Genomic DNA, 24814 nt, shown 5'->3' on the forward strand with positions numbered 1-24814 from the left:
AGCCCCACGAACTTTCAAGATCACCCACCGAAAAGCTTTTAAAAGCTCGAGCTTTCCCGAACGATCGCCCAACCGAATCGCAGCCGTGGACGCCATGATCATGGCGCAATCAAACAAACACGTCACGATCGCGGGCCGCGGAACGCCGATTGCGCAAAAAGAGAAAACATCACGACTCGCGGCGTTAGTACGAACGCAGCGTTCCAGCGTGTAGCATCGTCCGAGGGCCACTCCGAGACGACGACGACGTTTGGCGATTATTCGGTTCCCCTTTCGCAGAGGAGAGCTGCAACTCGCGCAACCAAACCCAAACAACAGAAGCTTCGAAAGCAGACCCACCCACCCGGACGGTTATCCCAAAAAAAAAAAAAAACAAAAACGCCAAAGATTCAACGCTAGCGCAAGTGGTGGGTTTTAATGTTTTGTGCAAGATAAGATTTTGAAGTGAAGTGGAGGGTCAACGTGTCTTCCCGTGATTGTGCGAAACGTTACTTTTTCGAACCGCCCCTGTGGAAAGGGAAAAAGACGCGAGTTCACACCAGACAAGAAAATTAAGGTGAAAAATAAAGGAAAAACGGGAGCTGCTACGGTTATTAAAAACCACCGGAAAAAGAGTGAGTGAAACCTTGGTGAGATCAGCCCCCCCGGGCAGTAAGTAGTGCAGAGTTCCACGTAAGGTAAAATTGGCTCCCAGCAAGTGAAACTTGTGATTGTGCGACTCGCCCTTCAAAACGGTGGCCCGTAAGTGAGTGAAAGTGTCCGCCTACCCCGTTCCATGCGAAGCGAAGCGGTGTGAAGTTCCCTTGACGCGCGCGGAGATCAATAGAAACTCCCCCGGAGTGTACACTCTCGAGTGCCGCATCGGTTACATTGGCAAACCCGAAAGGATAGAGTGCACTTTTCCCGTACGCCGTGCAAGAGCTCGACACCGGACCGAAGAGTGTGGTTACACAATCAATATTAATTAAGCAAACGGACGCTTCCCGGTTGGAAGTAATGTGCCACTGTTACCACCAAACGGAATAGTTCTCGGGTGTTGTTGTTGTCCGGGGAAAATATTTACACTCGCATTAGGCAGGTACTAGGAAAAACCTAAACCCGGCACACGGTGTCCCACCGGGATTGGTCCAGAAAAACAAAAGTATAAATCTTCCCCGCCGTTCATGCCCCGCGTGTACGGTTCCAACGTGTCTCCTCCAACGCCTTTTTCCATAACGATAGTGGGTTTTTCAGTAGAGAAGGGAAAAGGCAACGATCGGTGAAACCCGGGTTTGCTTATCGATCGTAGACCAACTACTGCATGCCCGTGTGAGTGTATGAGAGGAAGGTGTACAGTTGCGGTGCAGTTTTAGGACAAGTGTACCTGTAACTGACCGTTCGTCAGTGAAAACCAGTTTTGCGACCAACCCCAAGCGTGGTGTGCCCTTTTTCGGACCAACGGGAGATGCAACGAAACTCCTCTCCCCCGGTCAGCAGACAGCCCTGATGGGCGACGCCTAGCCAGCAACAGCACATTCCAACCAACACTAACTCTCCTTACCAACCGGGACGCCCTGAACAGGAACATCACTGGTGTCGGCAGCTGGAAGGGATTGAAGTTGTTGTGCGGCTACAAGGCATGACTTCATCCATATTTCTCACCATGGCAGGACGGACCAGTGACAAGTTTCGCCTTTCCTGCATCGACAACAATGGCTTCAAGCGTACGCTACTGAAAATGTTGATCCTGGACAATGGCACCAAGAACACGGTAAGCAATCCTTTTTGAACCGTTTTGAACGGGTTATAACGAGTTATTGATAAAAAAAACATTAAATTTAAAACAATACACATAGAACACTACCGCTAACACAGCAACAACGGCATCGCTGTGGCAAAATTTGAAAATCTTCCGCTCCTTCACTTTCGGGTTCATAAGACCAATAAACGGACAGGCCATCGCGGGCAAAGTTGAAGCGTTTGAAGTACTTTTTTTTGTTGTGTTTAAAAAAACAACAGACCGACCTTCGAGCGCCCCCTCGAGCCGCGTTATCTATTCCGAGGCCGAGACTTCCAAACCGCCGAGCCAGGTGTGATAAGGAAGTCGATTTTACGTTCGCCACCAAACAAACCGTCACTTTTCTGGCGGTTTGTCGAGAGCCGTTTGCGCATCGTGGGTAATGGCCGGAGCTAAATTTATTCAACGACCATCAGTGAGCAAATAAAACACTTCGGGCGTTGTTTTAACCGTTTTTTTTTTTAAGAGGTTCTTTTGTGGTTTTCTGTTTGCTTCTTGGGTTTGGGAGTTCGTTGCTTCGCCCACGAAGAACTGTTGCCCAGTTTTGAAAGTGAACGAATCGAATCGTCTAAAACATCTAGTACGGTTTCTAAACAATCTTCGTGTGTTTCTCGATCCCATGTTCCACCAAAGTATGGATGACGCAAATCGTGCGGCCGATTAGAATCTACGGGGAAAATCGTTTGGTGAAGGATCAACACGAAAGTGGAGGTTTTCCTAGATTCCATTCTTCTCTTTCAGCACCCAACAGGGCCGCATAATTATGTAGACGGCTGGACAAGTTGATCCTCGAATCCGAAAAATCCCCATCAGTGACACACCTCATGGTCACCACGCGCGGGGTACTTGAGGAGTGAATTTTATGACAACACGGAGTCGATTTCAAGGTCGTTCAGAATTTATGCAAATTATGCAACTCTCCTTGGGAAAGGTGTGTCCAAAACGCTAAAGTGTTAGATGACTAGAAGACGCCGAACATTCGAGCAGCAGTCAGGAGTCGGGGTTAGCGTAGTGTCGAGGTAATGCTCCACATTTTGTAGGTAACCTTTTTTTCCCGGTCACACCCTTCTGACGACACCATTCTGAACGCTCTGAAACGCAATAGATGGTCGGCCCGGGGTCTGGTTGTACTTTCATTCACAGTTACACGCTAAAATAACTACCGCAAACAGCGCCGTCAGCTGCAGTGCTAACGCTCCGGGATTGCTAACGAGTCTGGAAGGGAAATTAGCGCCCGACAAATGTGCGACGTCACAACCATGCCGGGGCTGCGTGCGTGCACTTCAATCAGTCCCTGTGGTCTACCCTCATAGCACAGTTCGGCCTGAATCCTCCAATCTCCTGCCGGATCGATACATTTTATTTGAATCCCCTTTTCAAACGCCCGCACTCTGACAAAGCCCGATCGCGCGTTGCTAAATCGTTTGCACACACCGAGTTGGCCCAATGTTGACGGAACAGGTTAGAGCCCCTGGGACCGGATTCCAGCTTCCTCGCCGACAGCCGGCCGGTGTGGAATGTGGCAGAGCGAGTGGAGATCTCGTGTCATATCCTACTGTGCCCTCCAGAGCAAACCGGTTGCATCTGGCAGCAAAGGAGGCGCCTCCTCGGGCGACCATGATGACGACTTCGCAGGTCTATGAATATCCCAACCGGATCGATCGAGAAGTGGTGGTGCTAAGAGCTAAGGTATATGTCATTGATCTGGAGGGTGCAATCTTGTTGACATAGAACGACAGCTACACATCCGCAATAGTGGAGCGGCTTCGAAACCGACTTCGACCGAAGAGGGCACCACCAAGCGGAACCGTGTCCCAGAGGGTGATGTGGACCGATACAACATTGTCCGATCGAATCGAGCCTACACGCTTGTTAGCGTAGCATGCAAAGTGGTTCCCAATGGAGACAGCTCCAATAAGCACCGGCCAGGTCAACCCGATTGACGTCAGAGCCACACGAGCAAAACCATCCGCACCGGCACGGACACATGGCATGTGAATCACAAACGTGTGCGCCTTGTACGAGGCCACCGGACCCCGCGCGCATCGTGCACCATTTGGAAAACAATATCATTTTCTCCCGGAAGTGCTCCCTCTTCCCTCGCCGACGGCGCTAACCTGCGGAGAAACATTAAACCTAAGCGTCGCTTCAGCGAAGTCAGCAGATGCCTTGAAATCTTTACTACGATGGTTTCGGCCGATGTCGTTGCTACTGAATAGAGTTCCATTCAGACGGAACCGACCAGCTGCGAGGGGTTTACAACAATAATAAGCAATAGTGCACGAGCTTCCTTGTTTAGTAAACCCGACTTCAGTACGAATTCAAACAAGGATGGAGGATCTCGACGTGTCTGATATACTCGTTAGGTTTGATGTTTTTTTTCGAATCCAAAATCATCACAAAACATGCACACTAACTTTTAAAAGAAAAGACACGTTGTTAGTTCATGTTTATTCGACTCTAAATTTTTGACTACATAACGAACACTTTCTTCTGAAATGATGATCGGTTAAGTTCAAACTATTAGCGATTCTGCATTATCTATTGCATTTAAAATAGTATCCGCGCCGTGTTTCAATAATTTTTATGATACAGACCATACGCTAAAGTAAATCAAATGTAGCTAAAAATGAGAACAAAAGTTTAATTTTAAGTCCAGTTTGACATAAACTGTCGCTTTTAAGCATGGTCTGATCGTGTTCCCTTGAACTAGTAAAAGCTTGTTAAACGCTTGTCATCAGTGTTTAAAAACCAAGAAAATAAATGAAAAAAGTTCTTGGTCAGCAGAATAATATTTGTTGCAAGAATGGACAGAAATTTAGATAAAATAACATTAGTTTTACTCTTTTTTTCTTTACAACATTTAACACATAAACAAAGGACGAACGTAAAAAAAAGCCACACAAATCACGTGTATCAGGAAGGAAGCAAATCTCAAATTAAACTACTCGACTAGCAGAAAACAGAATTATCATCGCCTCCGTAACTCCGGGGTCGGTTAATTATCAGCAACCTGACGCTTTTAGTCCGACGGGCGGCGCGGCCAACATCCCTCCGTTAATTGCCCCACCGCTTGCCGGCGTGGTAATAAACGCGCCTCGACCCCTCGCCCCCCACCATACAGCGTACACATTTGACTACGGCATGTCCTTGAAGGCTTATTGACTGCAGCAGCTGGCAAGCGATTGACCAATAGCCCACCGGGCCAGGTCTCTCTGCCCATCGGTGGAAGATAAACGCAAGAGCCCATCGCCGATGTTCCGAGTTCCGAGGGATAATCTCTCCCTCATTTAACGCCGATGTGATTCGATTCGACGAGTAGAAGAACCTATACCCCCTTTTTTATTTGGTTTCCTTGCCATCGAGCTCGTTCCACCTCAACCGTTTGTTTGTTGTTGAAGATTAAATTAAATCGATTTTTCCATTTATCATGTCCCGTGTAACAGCTTCCAGGGGTTTGTTATTATACAATCCATCGGACATGTTTACATAATTTGGCGCTTGCAGTTTTGTTTCTCTTCCTTTGGGTCCCGTGCGCCAAGGGCGGTTAGCGCATACGCCACGTGAATGACGTTGCGCTGTAAAAACGGTGCAAAAATCAACAGCATCAGCATGGGCGCATTGGGCCGTGCAAGCGGTTTGCGGTTAGACGATGATCTTCATCGGTCGTCTATAATCGACTCGGATCGGTCAAGCCTTGTCATGTTTTTACCATCAATACCACAACACCGTATTCATTTGGTAGATATCGATTACGCTCGATCGATCGACTAAACGGTACCAAATGGTATTAGAAGGTTGAATTTCTGCCGACCACAATGGGCATTGTAGGGCACTATTGAGAGGATTACAACGTCGATGACGCAAACGAATAAAAGTTTGCTTTGAGTAGAGATTTGGTCGCCGCGCGATCATTCGTCTCTAAACAGTTGTCAATACAAGAGACAGATTTACATTTTTACAAACACATTTTTAGTAACCTAAGCAGATCTACTCTGAAACGCACACCGCTATCTCAGGGCACATCCCAGTGGGATCATCGCATCACACACCTACTTCCACACCAACCTTCCTTACAAGGGTGCTCCAGATTTGCTTTACCACGCCATCGTCCGTCGTGCTCGAAACTCCATTCCTACGGAGATGGTTAGAAAATCATCCGTTAATTTACGTGTTTTTTTTTGTTTTACATTCATACACACATACACATCGTTTTGCGATGCGACTATCACTCTCGTTTGGGTTCAAGCCCAGGTCCTCCGAGCCAGCGAAAACAAGGGACTGTCAAAAGCGGTGCGATCGCGGAATCATGCCACGATGAACGATCGACCTCCGGAGCGAGTGGATCGAACCCGGTTCGTACGTTGAAAGTGAGAAAGAGTGTCGCCACAAAACGGTTCCGCCGAGCGTGGATGCAGGGATTTTTGGAAGTTTGTACATGTGTTTCACAGCAAATTGGTGTGGTTTTTTTTCTGAATTTCATCTGACGCCAGTTCGTTGTTCGCCGTTCCCTCACGGCGTGTAGAGTGATGGTATGCGCGCCAGAAATGGATGTGTAAAAATTCTTTACTGTTGCGTGGTTGCGTGTTGTTGGAACAGTTGTCCACCCGACCCTGGGCCGGCAGCGGCGGAACCGTGCGTTGTAGTGTCGCTAGACTAATGTGTGCGCCCTATTCTTCCACTTCCATTCCAGAACATCGAAGCGGGTCGTACAACGGCGGCCGAGTATCTGGTGGACCAGGGTGTGCCAAACAGCAATGCGGACAAGTCACTGCTCCGGTTTTTCGCAATCGTAAGTATCCGACCCCGGGCGGGGGGTGTTACTGTTTGGGTATGGACTTTTTTGTTTTAGTTGGACAATCTCAATAACAACATACGATGCTCGCGCGCGTTCACATTCTTGTGCTCAAGATCGATTGCTTCTCTCTCGAGCACGTACTCGTTCACCTGTCGGAAAAAACGTCATTGTCGGGAGAAAACGTCGGCCTCTACACGCTTGTCCTCTGTGACCAGAAGTGACGATAAAGACGAAGGAAACTCGTCACCCTCAAAGGGCCATGGAGGCGGGCAGAATACCGAGCAGGGAGTTGTTTAAATCGAACCGACCAACTGACTGACTGACTGACCGACCGACTGCACCTACTACGCGCGGACGAGGGCCACGGAAACCCATTAAAATGCATGTGCCACATCACAGCGACGAATCCAAGGCACCCCGCGGTCGATGCTGTTCTGTTGACATTTAGCAATTTATTGTTTCTTGAACTCGTCTCCCGACCGAACCGTGGGCACGGTGAAGGTAGGACACGGCGCAAGCAAATCGCTGCACTTTATGACGGTTTCCAACGGACGCTGCTACCCATCCTACGTGCGTCACGTTCTCGTGCTCTTCGTCCAACCCCGAGGCGAAGGGTTTCGTGGTGTGTTCTATTGCAGCATTGCGGAAGTTGTACTTTTCCGACACGCTGAAAGGTGGCCCTCGTCAGTGTCATTTTGTAAGCCACTGCCGTGCCGTGCCGTATCGCAGCCCTCGGGGCAAGCTGGATCTTTGATGGCCGTACAACAATCGTACCGCAGTTAAACTGTGCAAACGGTGGAATGTTCTGGACACGTCGATCGGCAGCAGGCAAAACCATTGTTCTTCCAGCACGCGATCCTAAATTCGGCGATCCGGCTTCCAACGAAAGTGGATTGCCATCTCGGGAGCATCTGCTGTTTAAGGAAACCGTGATCGCGCGTTAGAAACGTGGACGTGACGCAAAGCAAAAAAAAAACACTTCCATACTGGCTCCATATGGTCAACGCTACCGAAGAGGACCGATTCGTCTATTTCAACCCCTCCCCCTCCCCTCCACCCACCACATTGAAGGCCTTGCGGATGCGTTGTGCGTCTTTCCGTGACGCCAAGATCGGTCCATGAATGTCTTCGCTCTGTATGTTTGCGTTTCTTTGCAACACCCGTAATAAATCATCACTGGTTTGCGGGCGAATGACAGGCAGGGCGGTTGGTGCCATGGCCGCTGCTACCGCGGGTCCCATCATCCCACCATGGCCATGCACATCGGAATCGCAATAATCACGGGCGGTTTGCGACAGTGAATGAACGCGGTGCGTGGCTCATTTTTCGCACGATGCATCCCCGATGAGGGTGCTTCTCGGGTGTCCATGTCAACACACACGCCTCGGGTGTGACCTTTATCTCCCCCATTCTCCGACCTCACACTCGGTCCATTGCCCGACAGAGAAGTGTCGTTTCGACAACGTACACCATCCACGGTTGAAAAGTTCGCTTAAGACTCCAGGGCGACTCTCTTTTCTTAACTGTTTCCCAGCAACCCATTCACGCAACTCCAGGCTGGTTTAATTTTCTTTGCCCCGCTACTAAGGTTTTCCCTTCATTCCCATCTATTTCGCTACCAGGCAGCGTTTCTTCAGTTTGCCAGTGCGTCACGAAGCAAGGCGAAGCAAGGGGTTTTTGCTCGCGCACTCTTGGCCAAGTTCATTCGCATCTCGCATTTGTTCACGGTTCACGCAGTCCGCACGCAACCGGAAGAGGCCACCGCCACTGCCGAGCTGCCCTGCGCGCTGCCTTGCAGCGCAACCGTACCGTAGCTTGCGGTCGCTGCTGTTGACGTCATTCTGCGGGCTTCGGGGAGTTCGATGCTTCGTTCGATCGATATGCCGTTGCACGCTCGACCGGTAAAGCGGAGATTAGCCTCCCGCGGGTGAAATTTAACTCAGCGCGCGAGAGTTTTCGAGCCCGTTTAATCGTGGCACGCGGGGCGAAAAGAGAAATATATGTATGGAGACACTAAACGAAGCGCCATAAACCGCCCGGATGTCACTGGCCAATCCACCGACCGGGCCGGCAATCTCTGTAACCAGTTTTTAATGTCTTTTTTCCCCCATCATGGTGGTTTCCATTTCACATCGCTCGGGAAAGAAAGTGAAATACGGGGAAAAGTAACCAATGTGCCAAAGTTAAAAAAAAACGAAAAGGAAAACAAAGAAATGGGGTGCGAAAGCGTGTGCCGATGGGGATGGCGAGTGCGTCATCAGCGGACGTCCGCATTCCCGGCTGCAACCGGAACAAGGGAGTACCTCCGTTGGTGGTACGTTTCGAGTCACGCGGCCTACTTTCGATACATCATCAAAATGATACAACGAACCGAACCCAACACTGTTGCCGCCGTTGGTAGAAACCCACCCGGTCTGTCGCCACCCGGTCTACCACCGGAGGCCTCCGGAAGCGGATCCAATGTCAGTTTAAATGCCAAAGCTTCCAGGGTGTGAATTGCTTACTGACACATTGTGCCGGTGCGGTTTGTGTTCGATATTGAGCAAAAGCGGATAATTATTTGCCTTTTTTGCATTAATATTCAAACGTTGTAAAGGGGTTATTTCACATATTGATTATAGAATGCAGAGTCCTAACAGAAAAACAATACTCGATTGGGTTCAAATAAAATAAAATGAGAAGCACAAGCTTTCGCAACATTCTTTACAGATTTTGAACCACTGTGAAATTACTGTTAATTTCTACAATTTTTAGAATTAAATCTAACTTTGCTTTTTTTTGCTGGGAACATGTTTTGTAACATGTGGTTCAATTCATTGCAATTTTTATGTCTAAACGAATTAAACATCCACAAGAACAGATTTTCAAATGATAATTCGAATCGAGACATTTATGCAATTGAAAATGGATTGCGTTAGATTCAAATACTCCGATTCTACTCGCCTTGAGACAAACATCAATACTGATGACAACGCAACCAATCGTTCAATGATCGTTTGGTGTGGTATGAAATATTTAACAGACTTTCCATCACCCCGTATTTGCTCGGCAAACGTAGACGCATTACTACGACGGGCGGGAGTGGCATTGATCACGGTTCAACCAGCAAAATCATCCGCGTTTGTGCGTGTGTGTGTGAATGTGCTCGGAGGCAATTGTCTAGACTTTACGGATTTGTCCTACTATTACGGTCGAAATGATATCACCTGAGTGAAGATTATTATAATTTCATAATAGTGTCCCCCCCCGCAAGCCCCGATCGTCCACCAACTATAATAACCGCGAACGTGAGCCGGGAAGACCACACAACAGACCCACACACACACAAACACACAACGGTGTTTTGTAAAATACCGGAATGTGGCAGCCTTACAATTGCGCACAGCACTGTAGGTTTTATAAAAATGTGCGTTACATCAAACGAATTGAAATATTGAATTTTAACTTTAAACATGTAGTAGTGTGCTTAGCGTAATTTAGGAAGTAGGAATAAAATTCGATCCTTTTCCGATCTCAAACTTCGTCGCGAACGGTTCTATTAATTTGTGAAAAAAGAACACGCTAAAGTGGTGACCCCGACGAAAGTGACCCGACGACCCTGTGAATAAAAAATCTACAAAAAGTGACATGGCAACCGAAGACAATAAAACTCCTGTCGCTGAAGGTGTCAGCGGGCACGCGGAACCGTTCGTCGAATCTGTTAAAGTGCCAAGAATAAACCCGCCCAGCATGATGGATACCAATATCGAGACTTATTTCCTCTCGTTGGAATTTTGGTTTGCAGCATCGGGCATTAGTTCCATGCATGACGCACGTCGGTACAATATCGTAATGGCGCAAGTGCCGCCCAACAAGCTAACCGAGTTGCGCTCCATTATCGATGGAACACCGGCAAGTGAAAAATATTCGTATATAAAACGCAAATTGATCGAATATTTTGCCGATAGCCAACAGCGCCGCCTCCAACGTGTACTATCAGAATTACCGTTAGGAGATCAAAAGCCCAGCCAATTGTTCAACGAGATGAAGCGTGTGGCAGGCAATGCTTTAGGCGAAACGGTATTGCTGGATTTGTGGGCTGCTAGGCTGCCGCCGCATGCACAGGTAGCGGTCATTGCTTCTCGAGGCGATGCGTCGGACAAGATAACAATAGCCGATGCCATCGTTGATTCAATGGGCCTTCGTAGAGTGGACGCCATCGATCACGTGCAAACGCCGACACCAACGACACCTGTTCGAGAAAAAGCGGTCATTGACCCAATTGCGGAGCTTACTCGTGAAATCGCATCGTTATCTAAGCGATTGGATAAAGTATTGCACACCGGAAAAAATACACGTGGGCGATCGCGTTCACATTCTCGTGGCGGAGAATGGAACAAAAGTCGTCACGAAAGAGATCCTTCGAACGGACCTTGTTGGTACCATAGAAAGTTCGGGAACGACGCCCGAAGGTGCCGAAAACCATGCACCGCCGGTGCACGTGGTCCAACAAGCCAAGAATGAGGTTGCTCAGCTGAAGCAGTGGGGGACATCGGCGAACAATCCACCACTGCCACAATCTTTCGCTTACGGGTAACGGATTCGACCACCAGGAAACAGTTTCTGATCGACACGGGAGCAGACGTATCCGTGGTGCCGCGAGGAATACATTCAGCGAAAGTGAAGCCCTCTTCTTTAAAATTGTTTGCCGCGAATGGAACACCCATAAAAGTTTACGGAGAAGTACTATTGAAAATAAATCTTGGTCTTCGTCGAGAGTTCTTATGGAACTTTATGATTGCGGACGTGCAATCAGGAATAATAGGTGCAGATTTTTTAAGTCACTACGACCTATTAATCGACTTAAAACGCAATCGTCTCATCGATAACACCACCTATCTCGAGTCAAGCGGATCACTCGACAAAACCAGCACGCTTTCCGTAAAAACGTTTTGTGAAGTATCGCCGTATGCAGATCTATTAGCCGATTTCCCGACAATTACCCGTCCCGCTACCCCGGGAGCAGTCAACGGATCGTCGACTTGCCACCGCATCGAGACTACTGGCCAACCTGTTTATGCTCGACCGCGACGCTTGTCACCGGACAAGTTAGAAGCAGCTCGTGCGGAGTTTGAAAACTTAATGAAGCTCGGGATTTGCAGACCGTCGAGTAGTAATTGGGCCAGCCCCCTCCACATGGTTAAGAAAGCAGATGGTTCTTGGCGACCATGCGGGGATTACCGCGCCTTAAACGCGCAGACCATTCCGGATCGGTACCCCCTACCGTACCTTCAGGATTTTACGTCGAACTTGCAAGGTAAAACTATTTTTTCAAAAGTTGACTTGCAGAAGGCGTTTCATCAAGTTCCTATCCATCCTGACGACATCCCGAAAACGGCCATCACCACTCCTTTTGGACTCTTTGAATTCTCTTTTATGACTTTTGGGCTAAGAAATGCAGCTCAAACCTTTCAACGCCTCATACACGAAGTTGTTCGCGGTTTTGATTTCATCTTTCCCTACATCGATGATCTGTTCATCGCGTCGTCATCACTAGAGGAGCACAGAGAACATTTGCGCTTGCTATTTGAGAGACTCAAGCAGCATAACTTAACGATAAACGTTGCTAAAAGCGAACTGGGACGAGAAAACATAAACTTTCTGGGACATTCCGTCTCCACCGAAGGAATCCGTCCACTTTCGGATCGCGTCGAGGTCGTTAAAAACTTCAAGCTGCCGTCTACAGTTAAGCAACTAAAAAAATTCTTAGCCTTGATTAACTTTTATCGACGATTCATACCGAACGCAATCCAAACGCAAATACCGTTATTAGCAATGACACCTGGCAATAAGCGAAACGATCGTACGCCGTTGAAGTGGACCGACGAAACAAAAGCTGCATTTGAGAAATGCAAAACTCAACTCGCCGAAGCAACCCTACTGGCTCACCCCGTTAAAACAGGAGAATTGTCCCTCTGGGTTGACGCTTCAGATATCGCCGCAGGTGCGGTCCTTCACCAAATTGTCGATGATAAGGTTCAGCCGCTTGGATTTTTTTCGAAAAAGTTTAACCCCGCTCAACTACGCTACAGTACATACGATCGTGAACTCACTGCGATATTCCTCGCAGTGCGGCACTTCAAGTTTATGTTAGAAGGACGGAGTTGCCACATATACACAGACCATAAACCGATCATCTACGCTTTCCAGCAGAAGCTTGATAAAGCATCCAACAGACAAGTTCGCCAATTGGACTTCATCGGGCAATTAACGATAGACATCAGGCACATAGTGGGCAAGGACAACATCGTAGCAGACCTACTCTCTCGCATCGAAAGCATCCAAACTGTACCAGTGCTTGATTTCGACGCGCTAGCTGAGGACCAAAAGACCGACGGCGAACTACAGGATATTCAGCAGGGTAAAATTAAATCTTCATTGATTCTAAAATATTTTTCGGTTCCAGGCGGAAAGCATCAACTGCTTTGTGATTGTTCGAGTGACAGCATTCGTCCTTTCATTACAAAGCGGTTTCGCAACGCAGCACTCCAGGCAACGCATCATCTATCCCACCCTGGCACTCGTGCAACAGCCAAATTAATGACTGAGAGATTTGTTTGGCCGAGCATTCGAAAGAACAGCATCGCCTTCGCCAGAAACTGCATCCAATGTCAACGCTCGAAAGTGACCCGACATACGCAGTCGCCAATAGCGCGGTACCCAGCACCGGACAGCCGATTTTCGCACATAAATATCGACATCGTTGGACCCTTCCCTCCGAGTAAAGGAAACCGTTACTGTCTTACAGTCATCGATAGGTTTACTCGGTGGCCGGAAGCATTCCCCATGCCGGACATGACCGCGTCTACAATCGCCGAAGCTCTAGTCTCCGGATGGATATCCCGATTCGGTGTTCCCGCCTACATATCGTCTGATCAAGGACGACAATTCGAATCATCGCTCTTCACCGAATTGACTCGTTTGATCGGATCTAAACACCTGCGCACGACTGCCTACCACCCCCAGTCTAATGGAATCATCGAACGATGGCATAGGACCCTTAAGTCGTCGATCCTTTGCCACGATCCCAACTACTGGAGTCAACATCTACCGATAATTTTACTTGGATTACGGACAACCTACAAAGAGGACATCAAAACTTCGCCTGCTGAAATGGTATACGGTACGACTCTCAAGATACCGTCTGAATTTTTTGTTGACAACCTGCAGAGACCTAACGAAACAGAATTCGTCGCTAAACTCCGATCGACTATGCGTGATCTTCGCCCCCAAGAGACTGCCAGGCACGGGAAGCGAAACATTTTCATGCACCAGGACCTGCGAACATGTAAGAGCGTCTTCGTTCGCAACGATTCAATAAGACCATCGTTATCGTCTCCGTATGAAGGACCATTCGAGATTCTTAATCGAACAGAAAAGTTTTTCAAATTGAGCATACGGGGACGTGAAGTCAACATTTCGATCGACCGTTTGAAACCCGCGTACGTATGCAGTGAACAGCCAGCGTCAACAGAACCAGCAGCCACAACTCCTGCCGAGATTCCACCGACTAGAGTAACTCGCTCTGGCAGACGAGTTATTATCCCTTCCAGATACCAGTAGAGGGATCCTAGTCTAGGAGGGGAGTATTGTGGCAGCCTTACAATTGCGCACAGCACTGTAGGTTTTATAAAAATGTGCGTTACATCAAACGAATTGAAATATTGAATTTTAACTTTAAACATGTAGTAGTGTGCTTAGCGTAATTTAGGAAGTAGGAATAAAATTCGATCCTTTTCCGATCTCAAACTTCGTCGCGAACGGTTCTATTAATTTGTGAGAAAAGAACACGCTAAAGGAACGTGCTTAAAGCCGCCCCAGGGACGAAGCACCGGCACTCCGGCCGTGGGGTCACACGTAATTGCTCTTTGCACTGCAGCGGCGTGGCAGCCATTTGTTTAGGGCCACGAGGGCCCAAAAGGATCCGCCACCGCCGCCGCCGCCGCCGGCCGAGGAACCGTACGACCGAAAGGACGGAACGGACGACCAACCCGGGCGGGGGGAGTCCGGGGCAATGCCACGCGAGCACGCGATTAATGGGCAGCAGCAGCCGGGTATTGGTAGCCGCACAAACCAATTGACGCTGGAAGCGAAACCTTTCCCGGCTCGGCTTTTTAATCCCCCGGGTGTAATTTATCTGAATTACCCTCAATTAGCATACGGCGGGGTGTGCGCATTGTCCACCCCGGACACCCGGAGCCCATGTGACACGAGGTTGGCGGAAAGGCGCGGTGGCGGTGACAATGGCGGCGTGATTTGCGCACACGCCAAGCCGCACGGTGTGGCCACGCGCGCATGCGTCCACTGAACGGAGGGAGTTCTCCGGGGTCCTTGGAAGAAAACCCGAACCGAGTGCGAGTGGATTGATGTCGGCTGCGATCGAGCTAGGTTTGTTATGATTTAATTAGCAGAAATGCAAACGGATGAGTACACACGCCTCGCGTGGCAACCTACGGGCGACGACGGACCACCCAGTGGCAAAACGTGCACACACACACACCCTGCGGGCCCCGTTCGTTAGTCATGGAAACGTGGTCGCTTGATGACTCTCGCTCTATTTGGTACCTAATATTCGCTTCGTTGTGGTTCCTAAACTCCATCACCATGAATGTTGGCTAATTAGGTACTTCAACTAGGAAACAGCGCCGTTGACATAGATGCACTTTATAGTTCATCAAACATATGCTCCTCTCTAAGGCGCCTGCCTAAATGCCTGAGGCGTAGACAAGATTTAACGTTGATCGCCTTCCTACTTCCTGGATCGCGCTGTTCGGGTTCGCATTCTGAAGCCACGATCGGTGTAAGAACCCCAAACATATTCACGGCCATTTCCGTTCTTGCCGTGTACCGCCGGTGACCGTGAGCTCCGAGACTAACTGGGAGCCTCTGAGAATGTGTCGGTCAAAAGATCTAAACGAAATAAACAAACGAACAAACCAAAAAAAAAACCGGCACCCCCAGCACGGGTTTAAAAATTAAAAATCCAAAACACGATCATTTCCTCAAACGGTGCTGTCGGATTTGGGGATTTGGGGAGATTGTATCGTATGCGATAAAGCGGGCACGGAAGGTTAAAGGCACCCCGAGCCGGAGCTCAGAGCACACCGCAATTGCTCTGGAAAGAAAGGCTACCCAAGCACCCGATTAAGGTCGATCAACCGCATAGCCGGCGGCGACGGCGGCGGCGCCATGACGTCCGTTGACGGCGTGGTGTGAGGCGATGCGAATCATGACACGAAACCGACGATCTTTGACAGATCGCTGCTGGCGATGCGCTTCTTCGAGGGGTAGCTTGGGATGCGGGCTGAGCCCCCGTACGTCGTTACACATTATGGACCATTGTTATCGCCCCGATGGGACGATGGCGTCTAACAATAGGGCATTAATTAAAAATAGCTCGTAGTGCCTGCCTGGTTGGTGCCTCCGCGAGACGTTGCAAGGCCTCCGTATCCCGATTGACTGACTGCCGGTTTGTGGCGCCCCAGATGAGGCAGACGTCAGAGGCACTGACGTGCGTGTACGCGATCTTTCGGACGCACGTAACGGACGTACACGTTGTTCTTCACCTTCACACGGTTCGGTGCGTACGGGTGGGGCAAATCAGTCGATTCCATGCCCAGTCAGCTCTACTAAGCGATAGAATGTAATGATGTGTTTTCGAATTAAATTAAATTAAATGACCTATTCGTGCCGTTAACCCAGCACATCAAACCGGTGTGTGCAGGTAACCCCACGTGCACCTTTGGGCGATCAACTCGCAATCGATCGATTACTCTGATAACGGTCGCCTTAGAGGAGGTGTTAACAGCCAACTAGTGCTAGTACTTGGTAGCTCACCATGTCAACGGCCTACTGTGAATCAACATCAACATGATGTTAGCGATTACCCAAAAGTTTGCCCTACCAGTGGGCCATATTTCGGACCAGAGAGTGTTGGGCCTTGGTAACATCGATGACCGACTGGCATCCAGGTCCCGAATGACGTCAATCCACCGATACCGCTTATCAATGTTAACCGAAACGGGTGCCCGCGTCCGTTGGGAGGGAACGCGCCCCCCAAATGGGCAGTTGACCGAAAGTTGATTGCTGCCATGCCTCCAAAGTGGCAGAACGTGTGTCGCTCGGTCCATACGACATGTGGAAACGTGAACCAGTGTTATCACTTTTTTATTTGCCCCTACTTCCTCCAGAACTTTTTTTTTAAGCTGCACAAACAAACAGATCCCGGCCAGCGGTCAGGCCTGGTGTGGGGGAAATGGTTTGACTGAATGAAAATAACAACAACATCTTGAAGTGCTTTTGCTTTCGCTGCTTCTAGAAACTCGTCCACCCGATTCGGCCGCCCAAAATGGAGCTACGGGGTGTAACGAGTTTGTGCCGCCAGGGCAAAGGCGTAATCGAAGCCGTTTTTCCAGAAACACTCCGATGCGAATGTAGATTGGTTTGCCCACATCGGTTTCGGAGTGCGAAAACAACGAATAATCTATATATCAAACGGGCCTGGCACTGACCGAGCGGGCGTTCGTTTAGCGGCTGGTGTAAGTAATTATGGTCAATCGAGACACCAATTTTCCACTCAATCCATAAGCGGCTAGTTAGGCCATTGGAATGTACTAGAGGGGTTGGGTTCTAACAGTGTGTGGCGTATAGTATTCTATCCATTTCCAAGAGAGAAAAATGGTAAACCGTTTCTGAAATGTTTTTAGTTCGTACACTTCAGGATTGGCGGGAACTATAAACTGTAGAAATTATGTTAACTTCATTTTCGGTTCTCCTTGGTTTGTGCAAGACTCTTTCAACTTCGTATTCGTTATGGATCAGATCAACTTTAAAGGATCTTCTTGGTCATCAAATATTTAGATGAAAATGTAAAGCACTTCAATTATCTTATATAAATTCTGCACTTTCGCATCAATTCGCTTGTTTTAAATTACAGCTTATACTACTAAAGCGCAACTTCATATTTCCAATGTATGTTAATATTCTCATATTTGTTCTGCAAACAAGTTCTTCATAGTTTCTTATAATGAAAAACTTGAAATAATAAAGACAACAGAAAAGATCGAAAATATTGATATAATTTAAGACAGTACAGTATGATACCCTGAAGAACCTTATACAGTCACTGAGGTAATTAAAGGAACTTAATTTCCTTAAAGATCATAGCCAAACGAATGTTCTCTGCTCCCGGTCTAACCTATCTTTTTGCGGGTCATCGTTGATCCACATCGAGACACACAAGGGTGAATCTTAACACCACCACCCCGTGAGCACATTAACCCATCATCTCCGATGCAAAAAAAACGATGATCACCTCCGTTATTCTCACGCCTGTGCGCACTCCACCATCCAGATAAGTCTACATTCCCCCCCCGACGACCCCGGGTCGTCCATCACGTACGGAACCCACCTCCCGGCAATTAGCTGGTGTAAATGTACGTGATTTATATAGCCACGCTACAGGAACGCGAGAATCATAAAGCATCGTTCGTCGAGCTGAACAAGACGTCGCCGCAAAAGCCCCTAGGCAAGCCCCGTCGCGTCCGAATCCGATCGTGAGATTGATAAATCACCCTCCATTAGCGGTGGGTAACAACCGTTGGTTAAACGGCAGCCTGAGATGAGTAATTTAACTTTACACAAGACTTTGATTTTTTTTGGTTGTTGTTGTTGAATTTTGGGTTCCGGAAAGAGGAGAGCGGATAAGCGAAAATCGGAATTCGGTCCGAGTTAGGAGTTTAAACATTCATATCCTTCCCGTCTGCAGGGTAATGGTCCTAGTTTGGGCCGTCTGGATGATGGAGGCACAGACATTCCTTATTCACTTTTTTGTTCTCTACTACCGGTTTTTCTAACCTGTGCCTGGATCGGTTCCCAACCGGAGCTCCAACCAAATGGCTGGTGCCCTTTCTTACGGACCCGGACCCTTTTGCTATCCGGTGGATGTCTAACCTAACGCACTTCGTCAAGTTGCGGTGGGGCTTAGGCAGGGGATGGAGGGGAGGGGTATGTGAGCTGTTTCATTAAAGCATACACACCGACACACACACACACACACACGGACAGCAGCAACAGTAGGCACAACCGGCAAAAGAACAAGACAAAAAACAACACGATCGTTGTGGTACGACATTTTAAACGGAGACCGTTTGACGTCAATCGCGCAAAGTTGTTGCGAGGTTTTTCGAGGGAAATATGTGTGGCAGAGCACACTGGAACGCGGTGGCAAGGGGGAGGGGAGACCATCGAGGGTAGGGTGGGGCATCATGCCGGATACCTCGAAAGTGAGGTTAGCAGAGCAGCGGTTGGTGGCTGTAAGAAGAAAATGATTGGCTGCACAATACCACCTCATGCACCAGGACGTAGTACTTATTGACTGCACCTGTGAGATGAAGGCGGTACGTGACCAAAGGCTCGTACCTGGCAGTGACGTTGAGTCAAGAAGACAAGCCAACTCCGGCTCCGCATCTGATCTGGTGATTGGTTGGCCAACCTGCTCGGGAGGTGTGTCATCATCACTCCGGATGCTGATGAACCAATGGCTTGCTCCAGCATTCGTCTCGAATATGTCACTGAACCCATACGGAGAGCAACCACACGACGGTGTGTTTCGTCGTTCGTCTGCTACAGCCGTACCCATGTCTAAGAAGGGAAAATAACCAACAAAGCGTTCGTCTGAAAAACTTCACCAACCCCCGAAGAAGATTGCGTGCCGCGCGGCCGGAGAAAGACTTGCCAATGACGTCAATCTAGCAGTGTGGCTTCGGTGGAGGCCGGTTCAAAAGCCCTCCCTGCAAGCGCAGAGATAATCGGTGATCGGCCGGAACGCGTTTGTGCTACAGTTCCGTGCGTTCCCCCGGGTAAACTATTCACCGCCGGCCATCGATCGCACGGTCAACCGATCATTAACCGCCACCATAGTCTAGCCACGTAACCGCGTTGGCAATGTGAACGGAATGAATGAGGGGGGACAGGACGGCAGCAAACGCACAAAGTGACCGATGGATCGCCCCTGGAATCATCCGAAGTGAATCGCATGAAAGAACCGCAAGAAAGGATCGCTTTCTTTTGACCAGGACTATCACTTCCAGTCCGTTGGCTTTCAACGCAGAATGACGCCATCTTTGCGAACGTGCTACGCCACGGGGAGGTTACCACAAAGTGTTCCAATTAACTGTAAGCGGCAGCCCGGCGAAGTTATGGACCACCCCGAGGAAAAACAACCGGCCCACCGTTACCCTTCTCGACGCACTTTATGGGCCCATTTTTCATGCACGACCCGAGACCGGCCCGGCCGAGAACCATGGGGGTATCTTAAATAGAAAATGATTCCATTCCCGAACCACCAGCCCTCGGCCGTCCACCGTCCGACCACGTGCCGCTTCTGCTTCGACTTCAGCAATGCTTTTTGATGGTTTGTTTGTGCGCGAATTAATGCCGCCGTTAGCGTGGTTAATTGATTCCACCTGCAAGCGGCGGGGGCTGATCAGATCTCCCAAGCTGGAAGTCGAAGAAATTTTGGAACCTAAAAATAGACAAATTTACAGCCAACGACGATCATACCGTTTTTTTTTCGCTCCATTTTGCTGCTTCCGTTCCCAAGCGAAGCCATTCGATTCGCCGCGCAATCCATAACGCGCTGGGTGCTTTGATGTTACTTTTCAGTAAACCACGCATATTAATTCCGACACAGAATCCCGGATGAGTCATCCAATCCGTTGCCAGTCGGGAAGAAATAGTGTCTGCCAATTAGCTCGAACAAGGGGAAGGCCGTAAGCAGATGAGAGATGCAAAGTTACGGTTTGTTTAGCTGACGCTTTGAAATGTATAATTAAATCGCCCTCAGCAGGAACCATCGCATCGTCGAGAGCACTTTACACGCTCCTTGAACGCGCGAGTCCTTGAACTATTCCTGCCATTCTTGAGATGTTAGGATTGAGCCAACGGAGCAGCAGCTGGATGGCTTCTCTTTGACGGAGTATGGCGCTGCAGTGAAGCAGGGAACCTGCAGCCAGCAGTGTGGTTCCAGTCACTGCTCGCGATACGGGTTGTTGAATTCACGTCACTCACCGGATATCCACCAAGGCCACGTACGTACCGTCGTCACCGAGGGCTTCAAAACGTTGCCTTTGCCAACCGATTGTAAAACACAGCCAATAAAACGGGTTAACCAACGGCACGAAAGGTAGGCGTAGACGATATCTGACTGCGCATCGCCTCATGCTGTAGAGTTTCATGGGTTCTACATCCATCCAAGCACGCCGGTAGTTGCCCTTAGCAATGTTTTATTTGAATTTTAAAGCCGTTTTATCTTCCAACGGGCTGAGTTTACATGAAGACTTCCGTCCCACGGAGGTTTAGTTTTTGTTCCATGCTTCTTCCCCGTTTGTGGTTCCAAAAGCTCGCTTTCTTCCTCGGGGGTTCGCCATAAAATCCATATCTTATCTGAAGCGACCAACTTTATCAAAGTTTAGCTACGAAAACCTCCCGCAAGCTTTTGTGTGACATACAGCGGTCTAAGAATGTCGTTAGTTCTACCACTTTTGCGGGATAACATTCGTCGACGTGCAGGTGACAAGAAGTAGAAACTTGACGTGTTTCAAACATTCCAGAAACACTTGATCATTGGAACCACAAACACACGACTAATGGTGACCATCGATTGTTAAAAAATATTTTGCATACCCTCCACAAGAGAATGCTAATGTTCCCTTCTCCATTCTTCTCCTTCCAGAATGCCCTCGAGCTCAGCGCACCCGCCAGCCCAGTCCTACTAGAATGTAACGCACCGGCAGTCCCATCCGGTTGGTTACAACTTTCCGGCCATCCGAAGAGGTAAGCCCCACTAGGTCTAAGGTGCTGATATTCTAACCCAGAAAACCAGACGATAGAGAGCGTGTTATTAATAATGCTCCGAGCGAACGGGGCAGATAGGGACAGATCATTTCACTCGCCGTCGATCGAGTTTTGATTGATTGATTGTGAAAGGTCTATATTTAATCGTGGCCTTTTTTTTCGAGCCTCCCTTGGGTTTCGTTTCATAAACCCAGCACGTTGTTTTGAGATTGCGCTTCGTACGAAGTAACCGGCAGGAGCGTTTGGGGACGTACGTCTCAGCCTGATAAGAGTTCCTCGCCTTAGACGATCCTCGACGCTTGAGTGGCTGGCTGGCAGATGCCATGGGTGGGTAATGACAATTTCCCTCAGGGCGATCATCTGGCCCCGAACGGGTAGCGCTCGTGGACAGACATAACTATCATCGATGATAGATGAGGCAAGACGTGACGTGCCGACGTCGTTTACCGAGTCCCGGCGCCGTCTAGCGTAGGGAGATCAAAACCATCCACAGTGCGGCAAGGTCGTCGAGCAAGCGCAATCACGCAGTGCCACGCTCGTGGGATGGCTTCCACGATGAGGAAGAGGACGTGTACTATAAATCTTTTTCCGACCGGCAGCTGGATTAGCTTTTCGAGCCGGTTGTTTTCGCCCCATCTAACCATCATACTTTTATTTATCGCCGTTGCCAAAAAGGCAAGCACAAGGTGGTCACAACATGCCACCCCACTAACGTGTCCATTTGTCAAGTACGTCATCGCGATCGCGCTTCTCCCCACATCGGTCGTCCGTCCTTCCGCTGGAATGCAAATAATGAAAATGTCACAAAATTTATCCAAGGTGCTCGCGTAACATTCCTTTGCACAAGGAAACGGGCATCTTCTTGGCAGTTCCGTACGATTTTGTTCGGCGAGGCGGGGGATTTGTGACGTCAAATGCGACCCGAGGAATTTCGTAAGGCGCGACATTCAAACGTGCAGGTCTAGTCTATCGTACGTTGCGCCTGTCCTCGTGTAACTGGCTTGCGTACTCTCCAGATGTGGTGGAAGAAAAAGGTAGCGCCAATGCCGGGGAGTTGATCAATGCATTATCATTGTATTGAAACCTTTCTTCGTCACATGGCGTTTACTCACAATTAGGAAGAAATTGGCAAAATGTGTATCATAACTAACTACTCATTAGAAACACTTTACATAAGTATATTGAAGCACGTTGCGGATGGTGGTGATATTGACATTGCGTCATCGATCGGCATGTGTCTTCGATCGGTTGACGGAAACAAAAGATGTGTGTGAAACAGTCCAGAACTTGATAGATGATTCAACAGTGTGAAGTATTGCCGAAGCGTCGGTTTCTTCGAATTCCATGATTCCTAAGCGAGATTTTGAGCGCTCAAGGGGTGACTACTAATAGCATTCTTCAAAACTAATCCATAAAAAATGACCAAATGGTGATTCATAAGCTCATCTTTCTGCTATCCATCTTTGTCATCTTTGCAGCATTGCGCCGATGGCCAACGGGATCGTACGCAAGCGAATCTCCGGCCCGAACGACACCGAACTGCTAGCCTACCGCCAGCTGATGGTGGACTCGCACGCCGTCAAGGTGGTACCGAAGTTCCTCGGAGTGCACCAGCTCGCTGCGGACCACTTCATCGAGCTGCACAATCTGCTGCACGGCTTCGTCGAACCGAACGTGATGGACATCAAGATGGGTTTCCGCACGTTCACCGAGAGCGAGGTGAGCAACACGGCGCTCCGGGAGGACCTCTACCGGAAGATGATCGCCGTCGATCCGAACGCCCCGACGGAGGACGAACACCGGCAGCAGGCGATCACCAAGCTGCGCTACATGCAGTTCCGCGAGAACATGTCCTCGACGCAGGAGCGCGGGTTCCGCATCGAGGCCCTAAAGATGCGCGGCTGCACACCGGTGACGGACCTGAAGACGATCAAGACCACCCAGCAGATCCAGCGCACCATTGGCGACTTTGTGAACGGGAAGAAAAGTGTGGCCAAGGACATTACCAAGCGGCTGCGCCAGATGCGCACGTTGATCGAAAAGTCAGAGTTCTTTGCCCACCACCAGGTGATCGGTAGCAGTGTGTTCATCGTGTACGACGATCATCAGGTCGGCGTGTGGTTGATCGACTTTGCCAAGGCGCTCCCGCTACCGAAGGGCACTCGGGTGACGCACCGGGCGCGCTGGCAGATGGGCAACAGCGAGGAAGGACTGTTGTACGGGTTCGACGAGCTGATTCGTACGATGGAGGCCGTCCAGCAGGGGGTACATGGGCGCCAGTCGTCCCGAACCAATGGCGTTTAAAGAACGCAAGAATCAAACTCCCCTCATTTGTGAAGGCTGGTCCCTTCAAAACATGTCGGACGTGAAACTAGTCATTTGCTTTGTGTTAAAAGAGAACCAAGAGGTATATAAGCGAGAGATTTAGGGAGGATAAACACTTAATACCACATCCTCCAAGCATATGTGTGCTATTCAAAACGAGCCAGAGGTTGTGAATGGAAAATAAGGAAGTATAATTCCTGATGTTTAGGGTGATAGCGAACGCGTCGAAGCTAGAGAAACGATCAACAAAAGACTGAACCAGCGACGGAACGAATATGATACCGCGGCACTAAGAGAGTACGAGAACTCAAACAAAAGGGAAGAAAGTTAAGGCCGTTTCCAACCGATCTCCAACATAATCGTCCCTCTACAGTTGGAAAGTGTTATGCCAAAAAACAAAAACATACGAAAGAAAAGAAATGTGAACCACAATGGGCCTGTTTGCGTTTGCCGGCCGGGTATCGTGTTCTTGAAGAATTATTAAACAAATCTATTCCATATTGGAAAACTAGCGTGAAACCAAGATTTTAATGTAGCAAAGTAGCGAGATCGGAAGGTGTTAGAGCGGATGGAGGCGATGGCTAGGCAGGTTATAATACAGATTTTACGACGTATCGCATATCCTAATATATCCTCATGAAATGTGTGTTTGTTCGTTTTTTGTTTTGCTAAAATAGAAGCACTCAAAATACTCACCGCTCGTTCCATGCGTTTAAACACGTGTCAGGCACGTTCCGGCGAACCGTTGAGCTTCTAGGCGATCCGAGGCGATCTACAATAATGCAAACAGCTTGTTAATATTCATTATATAAACTAATAAAAATCATGTTTACTATTTAAAGTGTTGATATAATATAAATATAAATTAGTAACAAAAATGAATTATTATTGATGATGATGTATAATTGCTTCTTCTACCGTGAGTTCATTTCCATTATTTAACACCAGAAAAACTTCTTTTTCTAAACATGAAAATAAGACTCAAACATCATTATTGTCGAAAGACAATCAGTCTTTAG

General features: G+C 48.6%; 1 protein-coding gene across 2 annotated transcripts; it reads left to right on the forward strand.

Annotated features, from left to right (window-relative positions):
* Nucleotides 1-1618: 1618 nt before the first annotated feature.
* Nucleotides 1619-24644, forward strand: LOC131263005 (inositol-trisphosphate 3-kinase homolog). 2 transcript variants are annotated; one of them, XM_058265127.1, is made up of 4 exons: nucleotides 1619-1750; nucleotides 6471-6569; nucleotides 21349-21449; nucleotides 22949-24644. In XM_058265127.1, exons 1-4 carry the CDS (start codon nucleotides 1619-1621, stop codon nucleotides 23772-23774), a joined length of 1158 nt encoding a protein of 385 aa, XP_058121110.1. In that variant the 3' UTR covers nucleotides 23775-24644. The 2 variants fall into 2 exon arrangements, with proteins under 2 accessions (XP_058121110.1, XP_058121111.1); XM_058265128.1 differs by lacking the exon at nucleotides 1619-1750 and adding an exon at nucleotides 6156-6309.
* The last annotated feature ends 170 nt before the right edge of the window (nucleotides 24645-24814 follow it).

The sequence above is a fragment of the Anopheles coustani genome, chromosome 2 (genome assembly GCF_943734705.1).
Source record: "Anopheles coustani chromosome 2, idAnoCousDA_361_x.2, whole genome shotgun sequence".
Taxonomy (NCBI): domain Eukaryota; kingdom Metazoa; phylum Arthropoda; class Insecta; order Diptera; family Culicidae; genus Anopheles; species Anopheles coustani.

What these genes read in the sequence shown, in the direction of transcription:
- LOC131263005 (XM_058265127.1), top strand. Translation starts at nt 1,619, where the DNA reads ATGACTTCATCCATATTTCTCACCATGGCAGGACGGACCAGTGACAAG. An exon ending in TGCTCCGGTTTTTCGCAATC is followed by an intron (nt 6,570 to 21,348) that starts GTAAGTATCCGA and finishes TTCTCCTTCCAG; the next exon opens with AATGCCCTCGAGCTCAGCGC. An exon ending in CTTTCCGGCCATCCGAAGAG is followed by an intron (nt 21,450 to 22,948) that starts GTAAGCCCCACT and finishes TCATCTTTGCAG; the next exon opens with CATTGCGCCGATGGCCAACG.